At 42.4% G+C, this 19,194-nt stretch overlaps 1 protein-coding gene across 1 annotated transcript; it reads left to right on the plus strand.

Annotated features, from left to right (window-relative positions):
- Window positions 1-402: 402 nt before the first annotated feature.
- trib1 (tribbles pseudokinase 1) lies at window positions 403-8,179 on the plus strand. Its single transcript, XM_010736107.3, has 3 exons — window positions 403-1,311; window positions 2,087-2,379; window positions 5,640-8,179. Exons 1-3 carry the CDS (start codon window positions 1,012-1,014, stop codon window positions 6,112-6,114), a joined length of 1,068 nt encoding a protein of 355 aa, XP_010734409.2. The 5' UTR covers window positions 403-1,011; the 3' UTR covers window positions 6,115-8,179.
- The last annotated feature ends 11,015 nt before the right edge of the window (window positions 8,180-19,194 follow it).

Raw genomic sequence — 19,194 nt, forward strand, 5'->3', positions numbered from 1 at the left:
CACCACCAAGGCTTTATGGGGGTGAGTCATATCCACATAACAAACAGGCTTCAGCATGGGAAAATATCATGGTGATGTTAAAGCTAGAGTTAAGGCTCATACACTTGGAGCTTTGTGCTGGCTAGTTCACACTTGAGGCTTAACATTTGGAGAGCAAACACTTGAGGTGCCATACGGGAGGTCTGTGGAGAGATTGGTGCAAACCTGTAATAAATGGCTGAGGAAGAACTGAGTCAGAGTGAGAGTTTTAAAAGATTGTTAATTATTGTCTAAAGCATGTGCATGCTTGATGAGGCAGCCATGATAAGTAACAGATGATTTCTTCACTCCTCTCACATGTTCAAGGCTCTTTTTCTTTCTTTCTTTCTTTCTTTCTTTCTTTCTTTCTTTCTTTTTTTTTTTTTGAGGAATTAATAACAACGTGACAAACACAGGGAAACTGACGTTAATGTTTCCACCATATGTTCACGTACGTTTCTGAGAAAGGTAATACAGCAGGCAGTTTCATCAGAGCCGAGCTCTGAGCTGGAGTCGGTGCCGCTACAGGATTGCTCAATGGTTGTGTCACCAGGAGGCTGGACTGGTCGGGCGGAGTGTTTGAGCTCTGATCTCAACATCACCGGAGCTCACTCGCTCACTCACTGCCTCTCTGTGAGTGTGAGGCGGTCTCTCCGTCTCACCCCCCTCTCTCTCCCTCTCTCTCTCTCTCTGTCTCTCTCTGTCTCTCTCCCTCTCTCTCCAGTCTTTCTTTCTCTATCTCTCTCCCAGTCTGGACTCGGATTTTTTCTCATCCAAAAAGTACACAGACCTCAGAGCCGCGGGCATTCGCTCTCCAAAAGGACGTGGGGTTGGATTATTACCAAAAAAGACGCTGAAGTTTCATTTATGATGAGGCTCACACGGAGTAATGGAGCGCGCACTTTGTAGTTTATTTTAACTACTGAAGGACTCATAATAAACAAGTCGAGGGTTTTGTTTTGTTTTTATTGTTATTTTTTTAATCGTGTCAGGATGAACTTGCAGTGGAGCAACCCGGCACCCTGCATCCGCACCGGGAGAGGTGCGCACAAGCGGCTGGACTCAGACGACCAGCCACCGGCCAAATGCGCAAGGCTGAGCGCCGAAGCCGGGGACACACAGGGACTCCTCGGTACTTCTCCCGGGTCCCCTGTGAGCCCAGTCTCAACACCTATCCCTGCGACCCACCAGGGGCCATCCAGGATAGGACCGTTTCTCCTTCTACCTCTGTCGGACCGGGAGAGCGTGCATAGCGCGATGAACACCGACACTGGCGATGAGCTACTGTGCAAGGTATGCGCAATCCCGTCATTGTGCAATTTTCTTTGAATGAATGGTGTTTCAAGACACCGCGTTGCTCAACAGCCTTGTCTGACATGTCATCAGGTTTGAGCCAGTGTCATTCTCACGCGAAATGTGGCTCAACACATCAGTGCTGCCAGTGCAGATTTTCAATCTAGAACTACATGATTGCTTTGAATCTGTTTACAAAAAGACCAGAAAGACTCATAACCATGAGACTCGACCTCATAATCTCGTGCCGTATTGTGTAAATAACAGTCAAGTCCACCGCCTCTCTTTGGCACGATATGGCTTCACTCTGTGTCTGTCAACTCGGCTCATTTGCATACACGTCACTGCAATACGCCACGCCGTGACACAAAAATGCAAACATGTGAGACAAAGAGAGACCATCATGATAAGGATGTGTTCTGATAATCCTCCACTGTTCCACATCCATGTGTTTATTCTGCACGACAGAGCTGCAGGCGTTTTTTTTGTTGTTTTTTTTGCCTTTGTTGATTAATGAAGTTAATCTCTTTATGCTTTGGGGGTTCATTTGTCATGCTCATGCAGAAGCAGAGTATTGGGCTGGAATCAAAGCACACCTCATGCCTTTTTTTTTAAAACTCCCTGCCAAATTTGCATGGTTGTTTCCTCAGATGATGATTAAGAACACACTGACCCAAAGCCTCCTCCCCCTCTCCCTCTCTCCCTCCCTCCCTAATTTCCATCCTGCATCCTTGTCCCTCCTCCTTCCTCTTCTCTTCTCTCTGTCTCCCCCCAGGTTTTTGATATGGGAGTTTACCAGGAAAAGATCAGACCCTATGGGATCCTACCAGCTCACAAGAATGTGGCCGGCATCAGGGACATCATTCTCGGCGAACGCAAGGCCTACGTGTTCCTGGATAAGGACTTTGGGGACATGCACACCTTGGTGAAGAGCTGTCGCAGGCTGGATGAGGAGCACGCCTGCAGGCTCTTCCGTCAGGTGGCTCAGGCTGTGGCACACTGCCACCAGGCCGGCATCGTGCTGGGTGACCTCAAGCTCCGCAAGTTTGTCTTCGCTGATGAGAAAAGGTGAGAAGTGCATCCTTTAGTAGCACCACACAAGGAAACAATGTTTGGTGTTACATGACACCTGAAAAGTTCCTCACATAGTTTGCACCTGTTCACCGTCACATTCCTTTAAGCCAGTTCTCAATTTCATCCTCGTCTTGTAGCATCAGTTAACTTTATTTGGAAGCTGTCAGACTTAAATGGATGCAGTGTAGTAGGACGTGCCAGTGAAGGCACAGAGCAGCTGATACACACAGGCCATGTGTGCAGATATCAATGTGGGCACAGATAGAGTAGGAGGTTCTGTACTTGTGGAGGCAGACTGCATTGCTTCCCAGATTTTCGCCCTCTCTGTCTGTCTCCCTTTCTCACTCTCTCGTTGTGTCTCTTTGTATGCGTGGTGTGTGTTTGTTTTGCATGTGTGCGTGTGTGTGTGTCTGTGTGCATGTGTGAATGTAGTGGGTGGGAGCTTGGCAGAGTTGCTAGACGAGCCTGGTGAATGAGACAATCCCCCCCCCCCCCCCTTCTGCGGTCTATATCTGAGAATATATTTATTACTCATTATTTATTAATAAATTACATCATAGCCATGCTGCAGAATAAGTGATGCTTCCAACAAGGATTCATTCAAACAAGCTTTCGTACACGAAGGAGTAGTTCAAAGCGCCTTGTTTCAAACTGGCACCCACATACACCCACATAGATAGATAGATAGATAGATAGATAGATAGATAGATAGATAGATAGATAGATAGATAGATAGATAGATAGATAGATGACTTTATTCATCTCCGAAGGGAAGTTAGGTAACGTCTTAATGCCTTAATGTCTGCATTCTGTTGAGGAAGACACATAAAACCCCTGCTTACAAAACTATTTGTCGCCTCTTTGCCCTTGCGTCACTCTCTTTCCTGTAAGCGTCCGTTAAATGCCACTCACACAACCCCCCCCCACCCTCCATCTCCAACCCTTTTCCGGCTTTTCCAAAGCCCCCCCGCCCCCCCAACAGTAACATTCTCCATCCATGACCTCTGGGTTTGCAGGGTCACGCTGGATGAATGAGAGCAGACAAGCCAGTGAGAGAAGTTGAAGTTGGTTGTGTCCCTCTGATAGCTATACGGCTGCAGAGATGAGTCACAGTGTATATGTGCAGAGGGGAAGAGTAGGAGGAGGAGGAGGGGGGGCTGCATAGCTCATATTCATTCTTTGTGTGTGAGTGTGTCCATACATGCATGTTTGTATGTGTTGCTGATTACACATTCATTTTGTGCCTCACAAGCTCAAACGGCTTTTTGTCTGCAAATACATATTTCATAGCTGGGTGACAACATTGCAACATTTATGGTGGTGGACTAACCCACCTGACCTGGACTTGTGGGATGACATGTTCTTTTTTGACAATGACTTCTCTTTACGCTTTGCCTAGCGATACAGTGGCACTACAGATGATCTTACTGTGATGTGACTGTAAAAACAGAGCTGCAGATTTGGATGATAGACGGCATGTGTGACATCATGGAATTTGGCTGTTTGTTGTTTCCAGAAAATCAGGCGTTTCAGATTGCCGCTTCAGTCCAATCACAGGCAGACTTTTCAACATAAGCCTCCGTGAAATGTTGCGATCCTGCGTGACCTCTTTTTTTATTTTTTATTTTTTCTGTCAGACATTCCTCTAAAATTCATAATCAGGCATCTTTCAAACCCCAACAATCACACTGTGATGCAACGTCCCCGGCCAACAATGTAGCAGCCGAGCCAGAGACAGAGAAAGTCACAACAATTTGACAAATGCAATATCCATTCACACGCACACACACTCACACACACATATACAGTGCACTTGGAAGAGCCAGTTTAGGAAAGGTGACTAGCGCTATGAAGCATGCAGACCTTCACTGCTGGGCCAGCCTTCCCGTGCGTCACTGATGTGGCAACAGCCATTTGAGGGTAATTATGGGATGGCTGGCGCCGCAAGTGTGGGACCCAGGTGCAGATAGCCTCGGCTCGAGAAAGAGAGAGGGAGAGAGGGAGAGGAGGAGAGAAGATATGTACTCTCAACAGAAGGATGAGTCACTCTCTCCACCCCTCTAACTCTCTCTGTTCAGTTTCCTTTTCTGTCTCCAGCTCTCGTTCTCCTCTCCTGACTTATCTCCTCCACTATCTTGGTGTGTTAAATATCTGTTGCTTTCTATCTTGGTCCTTCTGGCTGTCACTGTGGCTGTTTTCATCCTCTCTCCGGCTGTCTATTTCTCTCTCTCCAGCCACTTCTGTCTGACAACTGAAGAGTCTCACTGAGTCGACCCGCTGGATTTGAGCTAAAACGGCACATGTGCATTTGACTTGATAGAACCTCAGTCACTGTGTTAGCCCTGAGGGCAAATCTCAAGAGGCACACATGGATTTTTTTTTAATTAAAGACATAGCACATCTGTTTGCTGCAGACAATCACTCTTGAAATTTGTTGATTTTTTTATGTCCTTAGACAATGCAAAAAAAAGTTTCCCATCATATGTTTTTTATCTTTGTCCCATCCATCATTTTGAAAGAGCGTCTCAGTCTCATTCTGCAAACACACTCCCACAATCTTAGTTGCTCTGGTGCTGGACTAAATGTATGTCCTGTCATTAAGATGGCTAAATATAGCATTGTGTGTGTGAGTAGGGGAGGAGGAGGGTGCTGGAGCTGTATATTTTTATGTGTGTTTATGTGACCATGTGTGTGCCAGGAAGTCATTGGGAAATTTGCTTAGGCAGCTCTGCTTCTCTAACAGGACTCACTGTTGTGCACTTAGGTCAGAGTGAGTTCACTGGTCTGTGTGTGTGTGTGTGTGTGTCTGTCTGTCCAGGAAGGATGCTTGTTTTTCCATGATACGATCAGTGACTTACATTTAACAGATCTCTGAAGTGTTTGACAATGTTAAACAAAGCCGCTGTTAGAAATAGACTCACTGTGACATGTGCTTTAAATATTGTTGTACATGGGAACTCTGAGAACATGATGTCAAACAACAACACGACATAAAAAAAACAATATTCTATTGGTTGTGAAATGTGGATTTGGGTGTGGGGGGGAGCATTTAGTTCTAAGGTTTCACCAACAATGAGTAGAGATGTTTTCTGTGTGAGATAACAGATGATATCACATCTCTATTTGCAATCTGTTTTTGAAAGTAGGCATGCAGCTAACAGAAAGGAATTTCCGATGTACTCAACATTTTTTTTTTACTATTGTCTAAGCTAAAGGTCTTTCGTCCTGACCTCATTTTGCCTTTTCCCTCACAGGACACAGGTGAGACTAGAAAGCCTCGAGGACTGTCGCGTCCTGGAAGACCCCAACGATGACTCCATGTCAGACACCCACGGCTGCCCCGCCTACGTCAGCCCAGAGATCCTCAGCAGCTCCGCGCCTTACTCCGGCAAGATGGCCGACATGTGGAGCCTGGGGGTCATGCTGTACACCATGCTGGTTGGCCGCTACCCCTTCCACGACCCAGACCCGGCCACGCTGTTTTCCAAAATCCGCAGAGGCCAGTGCTGTTTGCCAGAGGGCTTGTCGCCAAAGGCCAAGTGTCTGCTCCAGAGCCTGTTGAGGAAAGAACCCTGGGAGAGACTCACCGCGAATGAGCTGTTCGCTCACCCGTGGTTCCACCAGCCGCCGTCGTCGCAGGAAGTGGCGCTGGGTGAACAGGAAGTGAGCTCGGCGGAACAGATGGTGCCATCGTTTGACGTGGAAGAGGATGACGATCTGTTCTGCTGACAGACTCGATTCAGATGAGTCTGTCTGAGGGACCAAAACAAAAAATCGCTATGAGGGACTCATTGTTTCTTTTTTCTTTTTTTTTTCTTTTTTTTTTAAAACATTGGCACTTTTTAGAAACCCATTTGTGTACTGTTGAGTGTACATACACCCTCAAGCTTTCTACAAAAACTTACTGTACTGTATTTTGTTGTCGTATGTGTTACTTGCTAAGGGCATTGTTCACAATGATCATTCATTGTGTTTCTATACGTGTGTTTTTTGAAATTATTTGGTGCTAAAAGAAATAACAAGGACTCAGAATTTGCCAGATTATGTTAACAAAATAATCTCTGCAGGCTATTATGAGTACATCACACGACAAACAGCAAACACCAGTGCTTGCACAGCTCTCAGCCTGTGCTCATGAGGCTTCAGAAGGCATTGGATGAATCCTGAACGGGAGGCGAGGAAAGCGAGATGTTGTTCCTCTCACTCTCTGACCAGGTTGGAGGCTTCACCGGCTGATTCACCAAGCGGCTCGAGGAAAGGCCTAGTACAAGCTTGACGTCTCACAGCAGGCAGTGTCACAGAGTGAGAAAGATGGTTAGCAGAAGACTGATGTGTCACCCTCAGCGGGGATGCTACAAAGGTGTTTCGCTGCCAATCTGGCAACGTCTCAGCATTTACAAATCTCCCACCATGCGCAGGAGGTTGAGAAAAGCAGGGTGTGACTGATGTGAAGACTCAGAAAAGCAGAGTTTGTCACACACACCCCCAACATTAAGCAGTGGGCTAACACGAGTCTTTGTATATGGCTAAAAGAGAAAAGTACATCTCAGTAGTTTTCTCATTTTTACCCGCTGAAACTAAACCATTTACCTTATTTTTTACAGTTGAATACATGGGATAAAGGGTGCATCTGTACAGGAAGTGTCTATTACCTTGCAAATTTGACTGTGATCAATCTGTTCTCAAATGTGTGCGATCAGCCACAGCTAAACCTAACACTAGATGCTGGAAGAAACTCTGGATTGTTGGAGAGATGGTTGGGTAATTCAATAAAAAAAAAAAAAATCCATATAATTCAAATGGTACTTCCGACTAACGCAATATAAATTATCTCTCAATCCATCGATGTTCGTATTTCTTAAGAAAAACATCCAGTTGAAGAACCATCAAATCAGAAAATGGAAGACGGTTGAGCAGTTGAACCTGTTTTGTTGATTTCTGTCAGAACATTATGTCAAACTGTGTTGCTTTAACAAAGCTGAGCTGTGCAGAGTGTTGTGCCCGTATCACTGTGTTTCATAAACTTAATGGCTCTGAATCTGTCGCAGTCAGGCAATATTTGATGTTGTGGTTGTCTGATGATGACTCAACACTCGAGTGTGTCTGTAGAGAATGGTCCTGACCTTGGCTGTAAGAATCTGTTCTGACTGTTTCACCTCTTTAATGGTACTCCCACCCCCCCCTTTTCTTTATAATCTTTTTGCCGTTGAAAGCTGTGGATCCACGGAGACTAGATATCATAGTTAGTGACATGATGTACCACATACTAAAAGATGTTTTTATCTCGGGTAGTGACAGGCGGATGCAGCGCTTCTGTGACGTTCAAGCCTTTTACAGGCTAGTGTGGCTCTGTAAGCCAGCTCATTCTGGCACAGTTATTTCAACAATGGTACTAAATCTGGCAAATCTGAGAAGCGCTGTGCATTAAAGTTTTGGGTCACGCAGTAGGCTAATAAAACGTCTGTTGCAATTCTTTAATTATTTTCTCTCATCTGTTGGAGAAACCAGATGGGAGCAGACTTGTGACAATCTGAATTGTTCCACACAGAAAAGTAATTTAAAATGATTTATGGTTTTGTTTCTGGTTCACACATCATTCATGTGACATGTAGAGTAAACTGACACGGGTGCACAAACTTCATATTGCACTGTGAATTATGTATTTGTGACACAACCTAGCGGCTATTATTAGTCCAGACAGGTTACACACAAGAGATATATTCATTGTACAAAAGGTGTAAATATGTATATTTGAAATATGTGTGGAGATGTTGAATAAAGATCACATTTTTTTCATATTCACATGGCTTGTTTTGTTCATTTCGGCTCTGACTTTCGCACACACCCTTGCAAACACCTGCACATTACAGAGATTGACTGCATGCCTTGAAGGTTTTCCTGCAAGAGTTCTCTCCACACAGCTCTTCATCAATGTGAGGGAAAACAGTACATTTTCTCTTTCTGCTCTGCTGCGGAGGTGCTTTGCACCTTCAATTTCATCCTTTCAAAAAGGGAAAAAGCTCTCCCTGTCTCTCCATCTCTGCCTCTAACCGTTTACTCTTCTCTGACCTTTGCGTAATGTAACATTTAACTCCTCAAACACACAAATGTCAATAGCGGGTCAGTGTCTTTTCCTGGAATACGCAAGGGGGAGCATATACACCGCTTTCTTTTTTCCTCAGCTTCAGGAGAAGCTCAAGGTCAGCTCATCAAACATTGAACACCAGCACTATTTAAACTTAAATACACATATACTTCTTCATCTAATCCACTTTTGCTTATGAATCATTGTTTGACCTTAAGAGCTTGGCATGTCTCCACCATCTGTGTGTTATGACTACCGCAGGCATGACTGGCCGGGGCTTGCGTAAGCGTTGTGTGCGTGTTCATGCGCATACCTGCCTGCATGTCTTCGTGTGTGTGTGTGTGTGTGTGTGTGTGTGTGTGTGTGTGTGCATGTAAGCACAAGAGACAGATTAGGTATCAACAGGGTAGCTGGAGTGTCTCTGCTGGGAAGCTGCCAAACCAGAGATTGCCCAACACGTCAGAGCTGGGCTCCTCTGGGGATGTCAAATCGGCCCTTGAAAAGTACGCCAGTAGTAGGTCAAGTAATGAGGATCTGTGTGTGGGGAAAGGATGTTTTCGAGAAGGGAGGTGGTTTTGAGGAAATCGGTTTTATGTACATGAAGAAGTCGGTCATCCCTTGTTCACAAGACGTATTGATAAAGAAATAGACATTCTGGGAAATCCGCTTTCTCTTTTGTTGTACAACAGTTAGCTTAGCTTAGCATGCATAACAAATGGTAACAGAGAGCCAGCTAGCCCAAATGTAACAAAATCCACATACCAGCACCTCTAAAGCAAAGTGTCTGGCACATAAATCCCCCGCAAACCACGACGTGTTGTTTTTACAACCACAGACACTTGACTCACCATGAACAATTGCCTCTTTTGTCGAGCTGTGATGTTAAACCCATGGTGGTCCCAGGCTTTTGGGCAACGTTGTTCATTTAAGGCGCTAAAGAGTGAAATATTAAATCAACGGTGATATTTGATCTTTTTTAAATATACCGACTTTGTCTTAAACTGGAGTGAACAACGGGACATTCTGTTGAGTAAAAATGATGACCTAAGAGTGGATTTAAATGGATTCGAGTCATTACAAATGTCAGTAGGATTTTAAAAGGGGTTTTCCTACCACTCCTGGTTTCACTTCAGCCCTGCCTAATGCGTTAATAAGCACTTTAAAGGTGCTAGTAGGCAAATTCTGTCACTTTCGGACAGAGCCATGCTAGCAGTTTCCCCATTTTAAGTATTCATGACAAGTCAAGCTAAAGTAGCCAGCTAACAATAGATTCGTGTGTAGTATCAATCTTGTCACCGAACTCTCAGCAAGGTAGTGAACGAGCACATTTTGAAAACTTTTCATATAGGGTTATGTTATCTGAAGCTTATAGTCAGCGTTGAAACAAAAGTGTGTTGTTGTGGTAAGTGGTGAAATGAGGTTAGGTGTTAGGAAATGTGCTCAGGTATATAGTGTGTCTGTGTGATCTCATCCTGCCGCTTGGCCACAAGTGTAAACTTTATCCTTCCTTGTGATCCGGGATCATTAAAGTTTCCCAACCACATAAATCTTTAAATAACAGGCGTCGACAAACTTCCTCATGGATGTAACACACACACACACACACACACACACACACACACACACACACACACACACACACACACATACCTAAGCGTCACCAGATATTTCCTTGTTACTCCATGACCTCATTTGATAAAGTGTTTGTTGGTATTTCAGGGGATGTTTGAAGCTATTTTAAGGTAGGTTATAAACAGCAATGCTACAGTCACGTACTGCATAATGATTTTATAAGACTGAGGAATTTAAATCTTACAGATTATAAACTATGTGGGTTGTTTTTGTCTATAGGTGTGGATCATACAGGAAAAGGGTGTAACATAGGTGTCACCCTGCCTTGTTTGTGCCTCGTAGGCCACACAAGGAAGTGAAAAGGCAGATCTGAGATTTGACAGTAAAGCACCTGTTTCAGTCTCTGCTATGAGATGATGTGAAGTATTGTGCTTCTTCCTGGAACTCTTTGGCACAAGCAAACGCTCCCCTGATGCGATGGAAACCACCTCCACTGTGTAAATGACTCTCTGACCTGATTTATTTCATAATACAAATCCCTAAAGGAATGTGAGGTATTGTGTTGATCATATTTCTGTGAGTGAGTCTGAATGCTTGTAATGAGCCTGGAATTTTCATGTGTCATTTTAAATCACAAAGGCATACCTGTAATTCATTTGAATCATGTCAACTTAGGTTCTCTGCTGCACCCTTGTGGAGGTACTGTGGACTGCAGCTTTGGGGCAGATAACGTACTGAAATCCAGAACATGTCCTTGTAGGGTACAGTACTGTGACAATCCTTTTTATTTTTTTTAAAGCTAACACACAACTAATTTTAAAAAACATACGAACATAACAGCTTCTTAATATTACAGTTCTAGACATAATGGATAGCTGTAATGGACTAACCCTTTAATAATGAATTACAGTTGTAACTGACCTTATAAAAAGGTGAGAAACAAGTGGAGATGAGCTAGCTGCGAAGACAAAGCAGCTATTATGGAGACAACCTGGAATCTTATGTTGTTCTTACTCATCTACAAATTAATTAAAATGAAAATTTCACATTTATGACAATTCTTAAATGCTCAACATTCTTAAAATGTAGAGCTAGAATAAAATAGATACTTTATTGATCCCTCGAGGGGAAATTATTTTATCACTCAAGTTTTTATGTGCATTTTAACTGAAATACGGCTCAGTGCTGTCCATGACATAGTGGAGTGAGTCCAAGATTGACTCTGGAGTACTGGAAGTGGTCACCATCGGTTTCCAAGCCAAATCCCTACACTGAGCTACTGTACTGCCACCCCACATTAATAAGTCAACAGAAAAAGAATCAGCCACTCAATCAAGAGACATTTTATGGTCAGAGCTTCCAATATTTAATGAATAGCTGCCTTTATATGTTATAAATAATATTTAATATAATGTTTAAATGTAATATAATAATTGCCATACAAAACATCTGAACTTGTCACCTTGGACAAATTTATTTTCTCAGCATTTAATGGACTAATTAAAAGGGGTCCTTTGGAATTTTATTGTATACAAGTAAAATCTGTTTTTCACATTCTGTGTTCCTCACCATCATGTGGATCTTTTAAGTGTAGCAAGTGTTTTCAATTTCAAGTTTCTAAATCTGCATCATATATTTGCTTCTTGTTTTGGTGCCGCCCCCTGTCAATTGATGCAAAAGTGTGAAACCACTGGCAGGAATGGACAAAGTGTATTGTGTCACCAGCATGCTGGTGTGCGCATGAGAGCAACCCAAAAGAGTCATGAAAACATTTCTTTGCAGCACTACAAAGGCTCAAAAACTCCACAGGGTACCTAGCTAAGAGAGAAAATAATCATCAGATTAATCATGAATGAAAACTATTGTTAGTTGCAGCCCAAGTAAGATACACTTTCCAACAAAACATGGAATGACAATAATCTTTCTCTGACAGCACTAGTCTCCACTGGAAGTAAATGGGAGTCTCGACTGTTGTCCGGGTCAACAGGCTCTTAAGCACAGAGGAGCGGGGAATGAAAAACGTTTCTCTGATAAGGTTATTTCAAGCAAAGTGGAGCCTTGGGGCTCTGTGTTATCATCATGATTGTTTTCTATTCAGACAAAATGAAACAGGAAAAAAAAAGATATTAAAATATGTTGATGACATGGCCCTAGGTGGTCTGATTTACAGGGTTTGTTTGTCAAGACTTCTCTGATATGAATCCATTTGTTTCCAAAGATTTGAAAATATGTAATTCAGTTTTTATTCACTGACTGTCATCTGCCCCACTATAACCCATTTGAAGCCACACTGGCCAACTACTTAGTCAACTACAGCTACAGTTCGCAGCATTTTATTTTACTGTGCGTCAGGAGACACTGTAAATCTGTAAATGGTGGACCCAGATGCACGTGACAGTAAGGCACAGTTCTTGATGTACCTTAAGACAAAAGGTACACAAGAATTAGCAGCAGAGAGTAACACAGGAGTCCTGAGGTGCCCCACGAGACCAAAGCAGTGTGTACCAAAGCAGTACACAGAATTGTGTTCGGAAAGCTGAAGCAAATAAAAGCCAAAAACCCCAGGGCAGAGTCTCAAAGTCGAATTTAAAAGGCAGGTAGATTTAGCAGAATCAAAAACTGGTGAGAAAACACAACAGACAGGAAGTAGAAACACACAGAAAAAGACACAGAGGGGAGAACAACAAACTCAAAGCTAGTGACAAAATCACAGAGAGTTGAGGCGGAGCAGTCAGAGGACATGACCAGTGAATGAGTCAGTGGTGTGTGACTTGGAGCCATAAAGCGCTACATACATCGCACTAAAGGTCGTCTAAAGGGTCACCTGTTTCTGAGCCCTGAGTCCTGCATGTAAATATAAATGACACAGTAGTTTGTGTATCCTCTTTAGATGTATCTATCAAGGCAGTCATAAGACTGTCACCCTATCTTGTGTTTTATGGATTAACACAGACGACCGAACACAGACGACCGTTAGAATCCGTTGTGACAGCATGATTCCAGGAGAGGGCAGTGTTTTCATGCACCTGTCTAGGTTATTCTTCATCTGTATAATTAAAATATCCTCTTTCACACAAGGGGCAAGTGGATTAGTGGCTATCTTGTGTATGCTGGTGTGGGAGTATCAGTAAAAAATAGTGCTGAAGATAGGAAATTAGTTTAATACGCACATTATTTGTCTTTTTCACAGATCAACATGCGAGTGGTATGTGAATGGGAACAATGCTTCTGATGAAATCTACATAACTGAAAAAGATCTGATCATTGAGATTTTCACTGCAATAAACAGACATTCCCATTCTCATCTGAGTCGAACAACATAAAACAACCTCAGATTTGGGTTTTTTTTTTTTTACAAGGTCTTAAACAGCAGCGGACCAAAAACTGTTTCAATTGTTATGTTGTAAAATCATCCATCTGTTTGTGGAATCAATCACCCTTTTCTGGCCTGAGCTCAGACTGTTAAAGATGTCGCCAAATCAGAGAACAAACACCACCCGTTAGCTCTTAAAGTATGAAATGTTTGTATCCAGTAAACGTGTTCTACTGCTGCACTTTGAGGAAGACGTCAATACCAGATGAGTTGAAATTCAGGTGATTTGTATGTAATAGCGCACATGCACAGACAGCATTATGAGTCATCTTTGTTGAGATTTCATCTTAGCTGACTTGATATTTACTCGATTATACTGAGGGTTAGACTTCTGACATCTCTGCAACAAGTATCTGCTCTGTAACTACAAACACTCCTAACATACCAGGAATAGTTTCCTCTATTCCCCATAAACATATACCTGCTTGGATTGAATGATATAAATGTTAAACATCCATTACTAAGCTTGTTTAAGATAAATGTCTCTTCTGCAGTGAGTTAAACAGACAGCGTATGCTCCACACCCCACATAAGATAACCATAAAATCCATTTATTTCTTCATATCAGTAGAACAAGAGGCAGGTTGCATCTTATTTCATCTACGAGTTCTACTGCAGCTTCTGAGAAATGTTAATCTACCATCAGCTTTGTGCACCGAGGCTGCAGTGTTAACACTGACATGACTGCTGTCAATGGGGCCAATGGAGTGAACCAGAGGACTCTCTAAAAGCTTTGTGTCATTCATAAGGTCGTACGGACATAACAGTTCTGAATGATCTGTTTTTTTAATTCAGACATGCTGCGTTTATGAGGCCAGTCCGGAATATCTCTGGTCAAAGTCATGCACTCTGCAGAAGGCGAGAGAGACGTAAACAAGCTGCAAAGGCTGCCCTGAAGATTAGCACGGATAGAGAATCTCACAAACTCTGATCTTGACTAAATCTTTTGGCTGTGAGAAAAAGCCAGATGAAAAAAAAAAAGAGCAGAAATATCCAAACCCCCCACAGAAAAAGATCACAGTCTTTCATAGAGTGAAGTTTACGGCTGTGACACAAGGCCTCCCATATTTACCTATTAAGGACATAACTCTCTTATGCTCCATCTAAGAAGCAAATATGTTGAATATTACACTTTTATTTAAGTTAAATAAAGACTGAAATTTTGAAAAGAAAAAGATGTTCATCTCCTCTCCTTGAGTACTTTTTTGTATTTATGTCTTCTGGGAAATATTGAAATGAAGCAGTACTCTTTTCACTCAAAAAAAACAAAAAAAACAACCCTCTCTTGCAAATCACTCATGCATCAAGGGGGCACATGGTATTGTGCTTTCAGGGTTGCCTTGTTCAAAAGTCACAGTGTCTACCTACCTAATTCCTGACTTTATAGTTTCCCCCCGCAGACCCGAGTGCTTGAATACAATCACCGCCAATCTCTCTGCAATAGACCCATGTCTGTGAGGAGAATAGAAATTAGCCGACTTTGTGTTTTTCATCATCCATGGTATGAATTTAAAATTAGCCCAGCCAGGAGTTGATTATTTCTTGTAGGAAGGCAAAAAGATCATCGAAAACATGAAGGTCACGAGGAAGAAAAACAAATACTAAGCCAGTTAGGCAGAGCTGACATGTTAAGTGTGGGCGTATTATATACATGTTTAAGCTGCTTAATTCATAACCCTTCTAAAATGATAAATCAGCACTTTTTCTTACTGATGGCAGAGAAAAAATAGTACACCGGCCAGAGAGATTAGCTGAACATTAAACAAAGAGCACAGTGTAAGGGGATTTGCTCTGCCACACAGGGCCATGTTGACTAAACGTGTATACAGTGGCTATGGCCGCAGCCTTTGTGGTCTTTCATGCCACTGAGCTTTGTGATGACTTTTATTCTCTAGAAATGCTCATTAGCCAACTTGCGGCTCACTTCATGCCCCTGGATAAGATGTTGAGTACACAGGTCCCATTGTACGTCGGGGGGAAATATACAGATATACAAAGAGATGGAGTACCATAGTGCCCAAGTACCTCACATAAATATATAGAAATTTAAATATCACTTTATACTTCTACTGCGGTTCAGAGGGATATTGTTTCTCCTCCAGAGTTTACTAGTTACACTTGATTAGTTACACTCATGATACACACTTAAACAATAACTTATTAAACTTCCTTAAAAAGTTACAATTTAGCTTCACATGAATAATGGTTACACATTGATTAATTGGTTAATAATAGGGACGGCACAGTGGAGCAGTGAACCTCAGCTGGGGCTTTTCTGTTTGCATGTTCTCCCCTCATGTCTGCATGGGTTCTCGTCGAGTACTCCGGCTTCCTCCCACAGTCCAAAGACATGCAGTAATGAGTTAATTGGTGACTCTAAATTGGCAATAAGTGTGACTGTGAGTGTGAATGGTTGTTTGTCTCTGTGTGCCCTGTGATGAATTGGCAACTTGTCCTGGGCGTACCCTATCTTTTGTCCAATGCTAGCAGGCATTGGCCCCTGCAACCCTGGTAAGGATAAGCAGTTACAGAAAATAATTGGATGGATAGACTAATAATATTTTGAATAATATAACACCATTAGGATAGGAACCATTCTGCATGATGAGTAGTTTATTTGATTTGTATTGATATGTATTTTTTGCAGATACTTTGTGGTATTACTAGTTTTACTTGATCGTTTAAAGGCAAACCAACAAGTTGTAAACATAACACACACATACAGTATTATCTCCTTTTTTAAGACATAGTGAACATGGTAGCAACCAGTTGTGTATTCACACAACCAAAAAATACAGAGCAACATTATCATTGATTCAGAGCTTTGTTTTTGGTCACCTTGGGAATCCTTTTATATCTGTTTTGGTCTCCACCATGGGAAATATTAGTCTCTTGTGTTGCTTATTGCTCCACTAATGCAGCGGTGAGAGTGAACCAAAACAATAAAGTTGCAGTGGTAAAGGCAAAACACTGAGCTGCATCTCGTCAAGTGACTCTTTTTGACATAAAACACAGACATTTGACCCATTGTTAATATTAAAATGTTGATTAGTGCATCTAAATGCATTAAGATGAGAATATTTATACTTTAAATTTTGAATACAGGTCTTTGTGGTATTACGACTTTTAAGTAAAGAATATGAAGCATATAATTCAAGTCTGCTTCATGCTTATACTCATGACAATATGCTGTGTCTATTTGAACTGAACCTCATGAGAGGGATTAAACACACATGTTCCCTTGACATCTTGTCTACACAGGCTTTTACTGCTCATGCTCTATTGGCTCATCACCATGTCACGTCCCTGCTCATTGGCTGATTAGCTTGTCCCCGAGTGGCAGAAACTGTGAGCACTCACTTCCAAGACATCATTTCATTAGTTACAGTACAAGCACACATATGAATCCACATACAGTGCCTGAATTATACTAAACATGAAAAGCTGAAGAAAGGATTAAGTCACCAATCCAGAGTTGCACAATGGCCTCGTCCCTTTTTCTCCATTTCCTCAGCGCTCCCCATGGGTGATCCAGAGGGTTATAAACAGGGGATCGGTGAAAGGGGTAATCTTTCACTCTTTTGCATAGCATAATGGCTTAGCTGGAGATAAGCTCACACTCCGCAGCACGCACGGGAAGTAATATTAGATAGACACGGCTCGCTTTAAAAGGAAAGTTGGTCACACATCTGAGAAGTCTGAGAGGATCTAGATGAGTTAATAAATTATTCATGCAGAGAAACGCAAGTGTTTACGTTGTACTTGAGCTACATGGCATTTAAGACAAGCACCATACACAGGAGCACTGTAAAATAAAAGCTTCAGATAAAGTTGATTTAACTCACTCTCTTTTAAGAGTGTGTGTGTGTGTGCATTTGGCACACGATTGAGGGGTGCTGTGATCCATTTATTCACTGCTTTTGCACATAACAGGTAGTGGCTGCATTCAAGGAGGCAGCGGGTGATGGATGGAGAGGCGGAAAAAAAAGTCATAGTCTGGGGGAATGATGGACAGACGGAGAAAAAAGCAAGACAGGAGTTTAGAGGGAGATAGCCGAGGGGGGGGGGGGGGGGGGGGGGGTAACCGAAAGAAATGCAGCAGCAGGATGTGAGAGAAAATGAAACGAGAATGGGGAGAGAAAAGAAGAGAGAGGATAATAGAACAGCGAGAAGTCAAGAGGGGGTGTTGTAGCAAGCTGGGAGTGCAGTTTGCATGGCTCCACTCTGCGGGTGACTTTAATTACTTTTCAGCGTCACTGCCTCTCCTGGTCATGAGCTGCATGCTCCGATCACCAGCCTCTGATTATCGGGTCTTTGTGAAGGCCTCTGCCCGCTGTCAGGCCATAATTACGTTTGAGCTGGAGAGCATCTCAGCACGTCAGAAAGCTTACAAAGCCATTATCCAAGTGCTCTCCTTCCCTGAGGGGCTTGAACTGTATGGTGTGATGGAACTCAAAGGTTAGGGCCAGAACATACATAAATTGTGATAAATTATGTTATTAGTGGATTTAGTGTGTAATTATGTGTTTTTCTACCTATTCTCTGGAGGTTAAGGTTAATAGCAAGTCAGTTTTGAAGAATGTCTTGCAGACAGAAAAGTAAAAGAACTGACTGTGAAATTAAGTTTGTTGATTCATGATGACGCAACACGTTTAACCACCCAATCATCCACTCATCGGGAAACACTTAACTACACTTCATGCTTCTTCTAACAAAGGGAAAGAAATGCACCACACACCCAACTTCCACTGTGTAAGCAGTGTAGTGGATAATAATGAACAACAACAACCCTGAAGATAAGAATGAAGCACTGGGCAGCTGTCCCCATGGTCACCATGACTTGGCCACATGGACACAAAGTGTTAATCTGTTTCCCAGGCACTACACTGTGACTCCCCATCCTTCCTCTCATCCCACCCTAAAGAGGAAATCTGGACTGACGAATAAAAGCTAAGAGGCTTTCTCTTTTATTCGTCAGATCAGATTTCCTCCAGGATTTCCTCTTTCCCATCCTCATTTACAGTAAGCTTTCTGTCATTCAACCTTGGACTGTACTTATTACAATAACTTAGAGTCAGTCTCAAAATTGTCATTCTTATCTGAGATCCTGGAAAAAGTTGTCCTCTCACATCTTTTTAGGTCGCATCAAAATTTTGGACAGGTACTGAGACAGTTCTTTGAAGGGTAACAAATGTTGCCACTATCTGCTGACCATCCCATACTCATGGATTGTCTCAAATGTGTGGTTGGCATTCAAAGTAAGTGTTATGAAAATTAGGGTTACACAGCTAGTTGGATGTTTTAACTTATACAATGTTTGTTCCTATTTATTACATGTCCTTAGGGCACTTCCCTTTATTGCTGTTTTCCTGAGACTGGCAGGGTAAGGTAAGGTTCAGGTTAATGTATAAATAGAGGGATTTGAGAACAGAATGGGGCCTAGGGACAGGTCAGAGAGGTGACATCAAGATTGGGGATATGTTGAAGAAAGCTGTTTAAATGCATTATATGCAAATTGACTGTTAACAATTTACAGAGGTTGAGACAGCCCATCTTCAGGAAAATGTATAAGAACCAACCGTTAACGCTCCTCTGGGAGCCTTTTCTCTGTAACCCCTTTAGTGTGTTGCACTGTGAAACGCTCCTCTTGTACAAGAACAATAAATTCAACTTAAACTTTGATGCTTGAATCCGATGCTCCTTATTTAAGGGTTTTACTTTAAAATTCCCGTAACAGTAAGTGTTATTACTTTCTGCAACATAGATTAGTTTCAGTAAT

This window comes from Larimichthys crocea, chromosome XIII (genome assembly GCF_000972845.2).
Source record: "Larimichthys crocea isolate SSNF chromosome XIII, L_crocea_2.0, whole genome shotgun sequence".
NCBI classification, from domain to species: Eukaryota; Metazoa; Chordata; class Actinopteri; family Sciaenidae; genus Larimichthys; species Larimichthys crocea.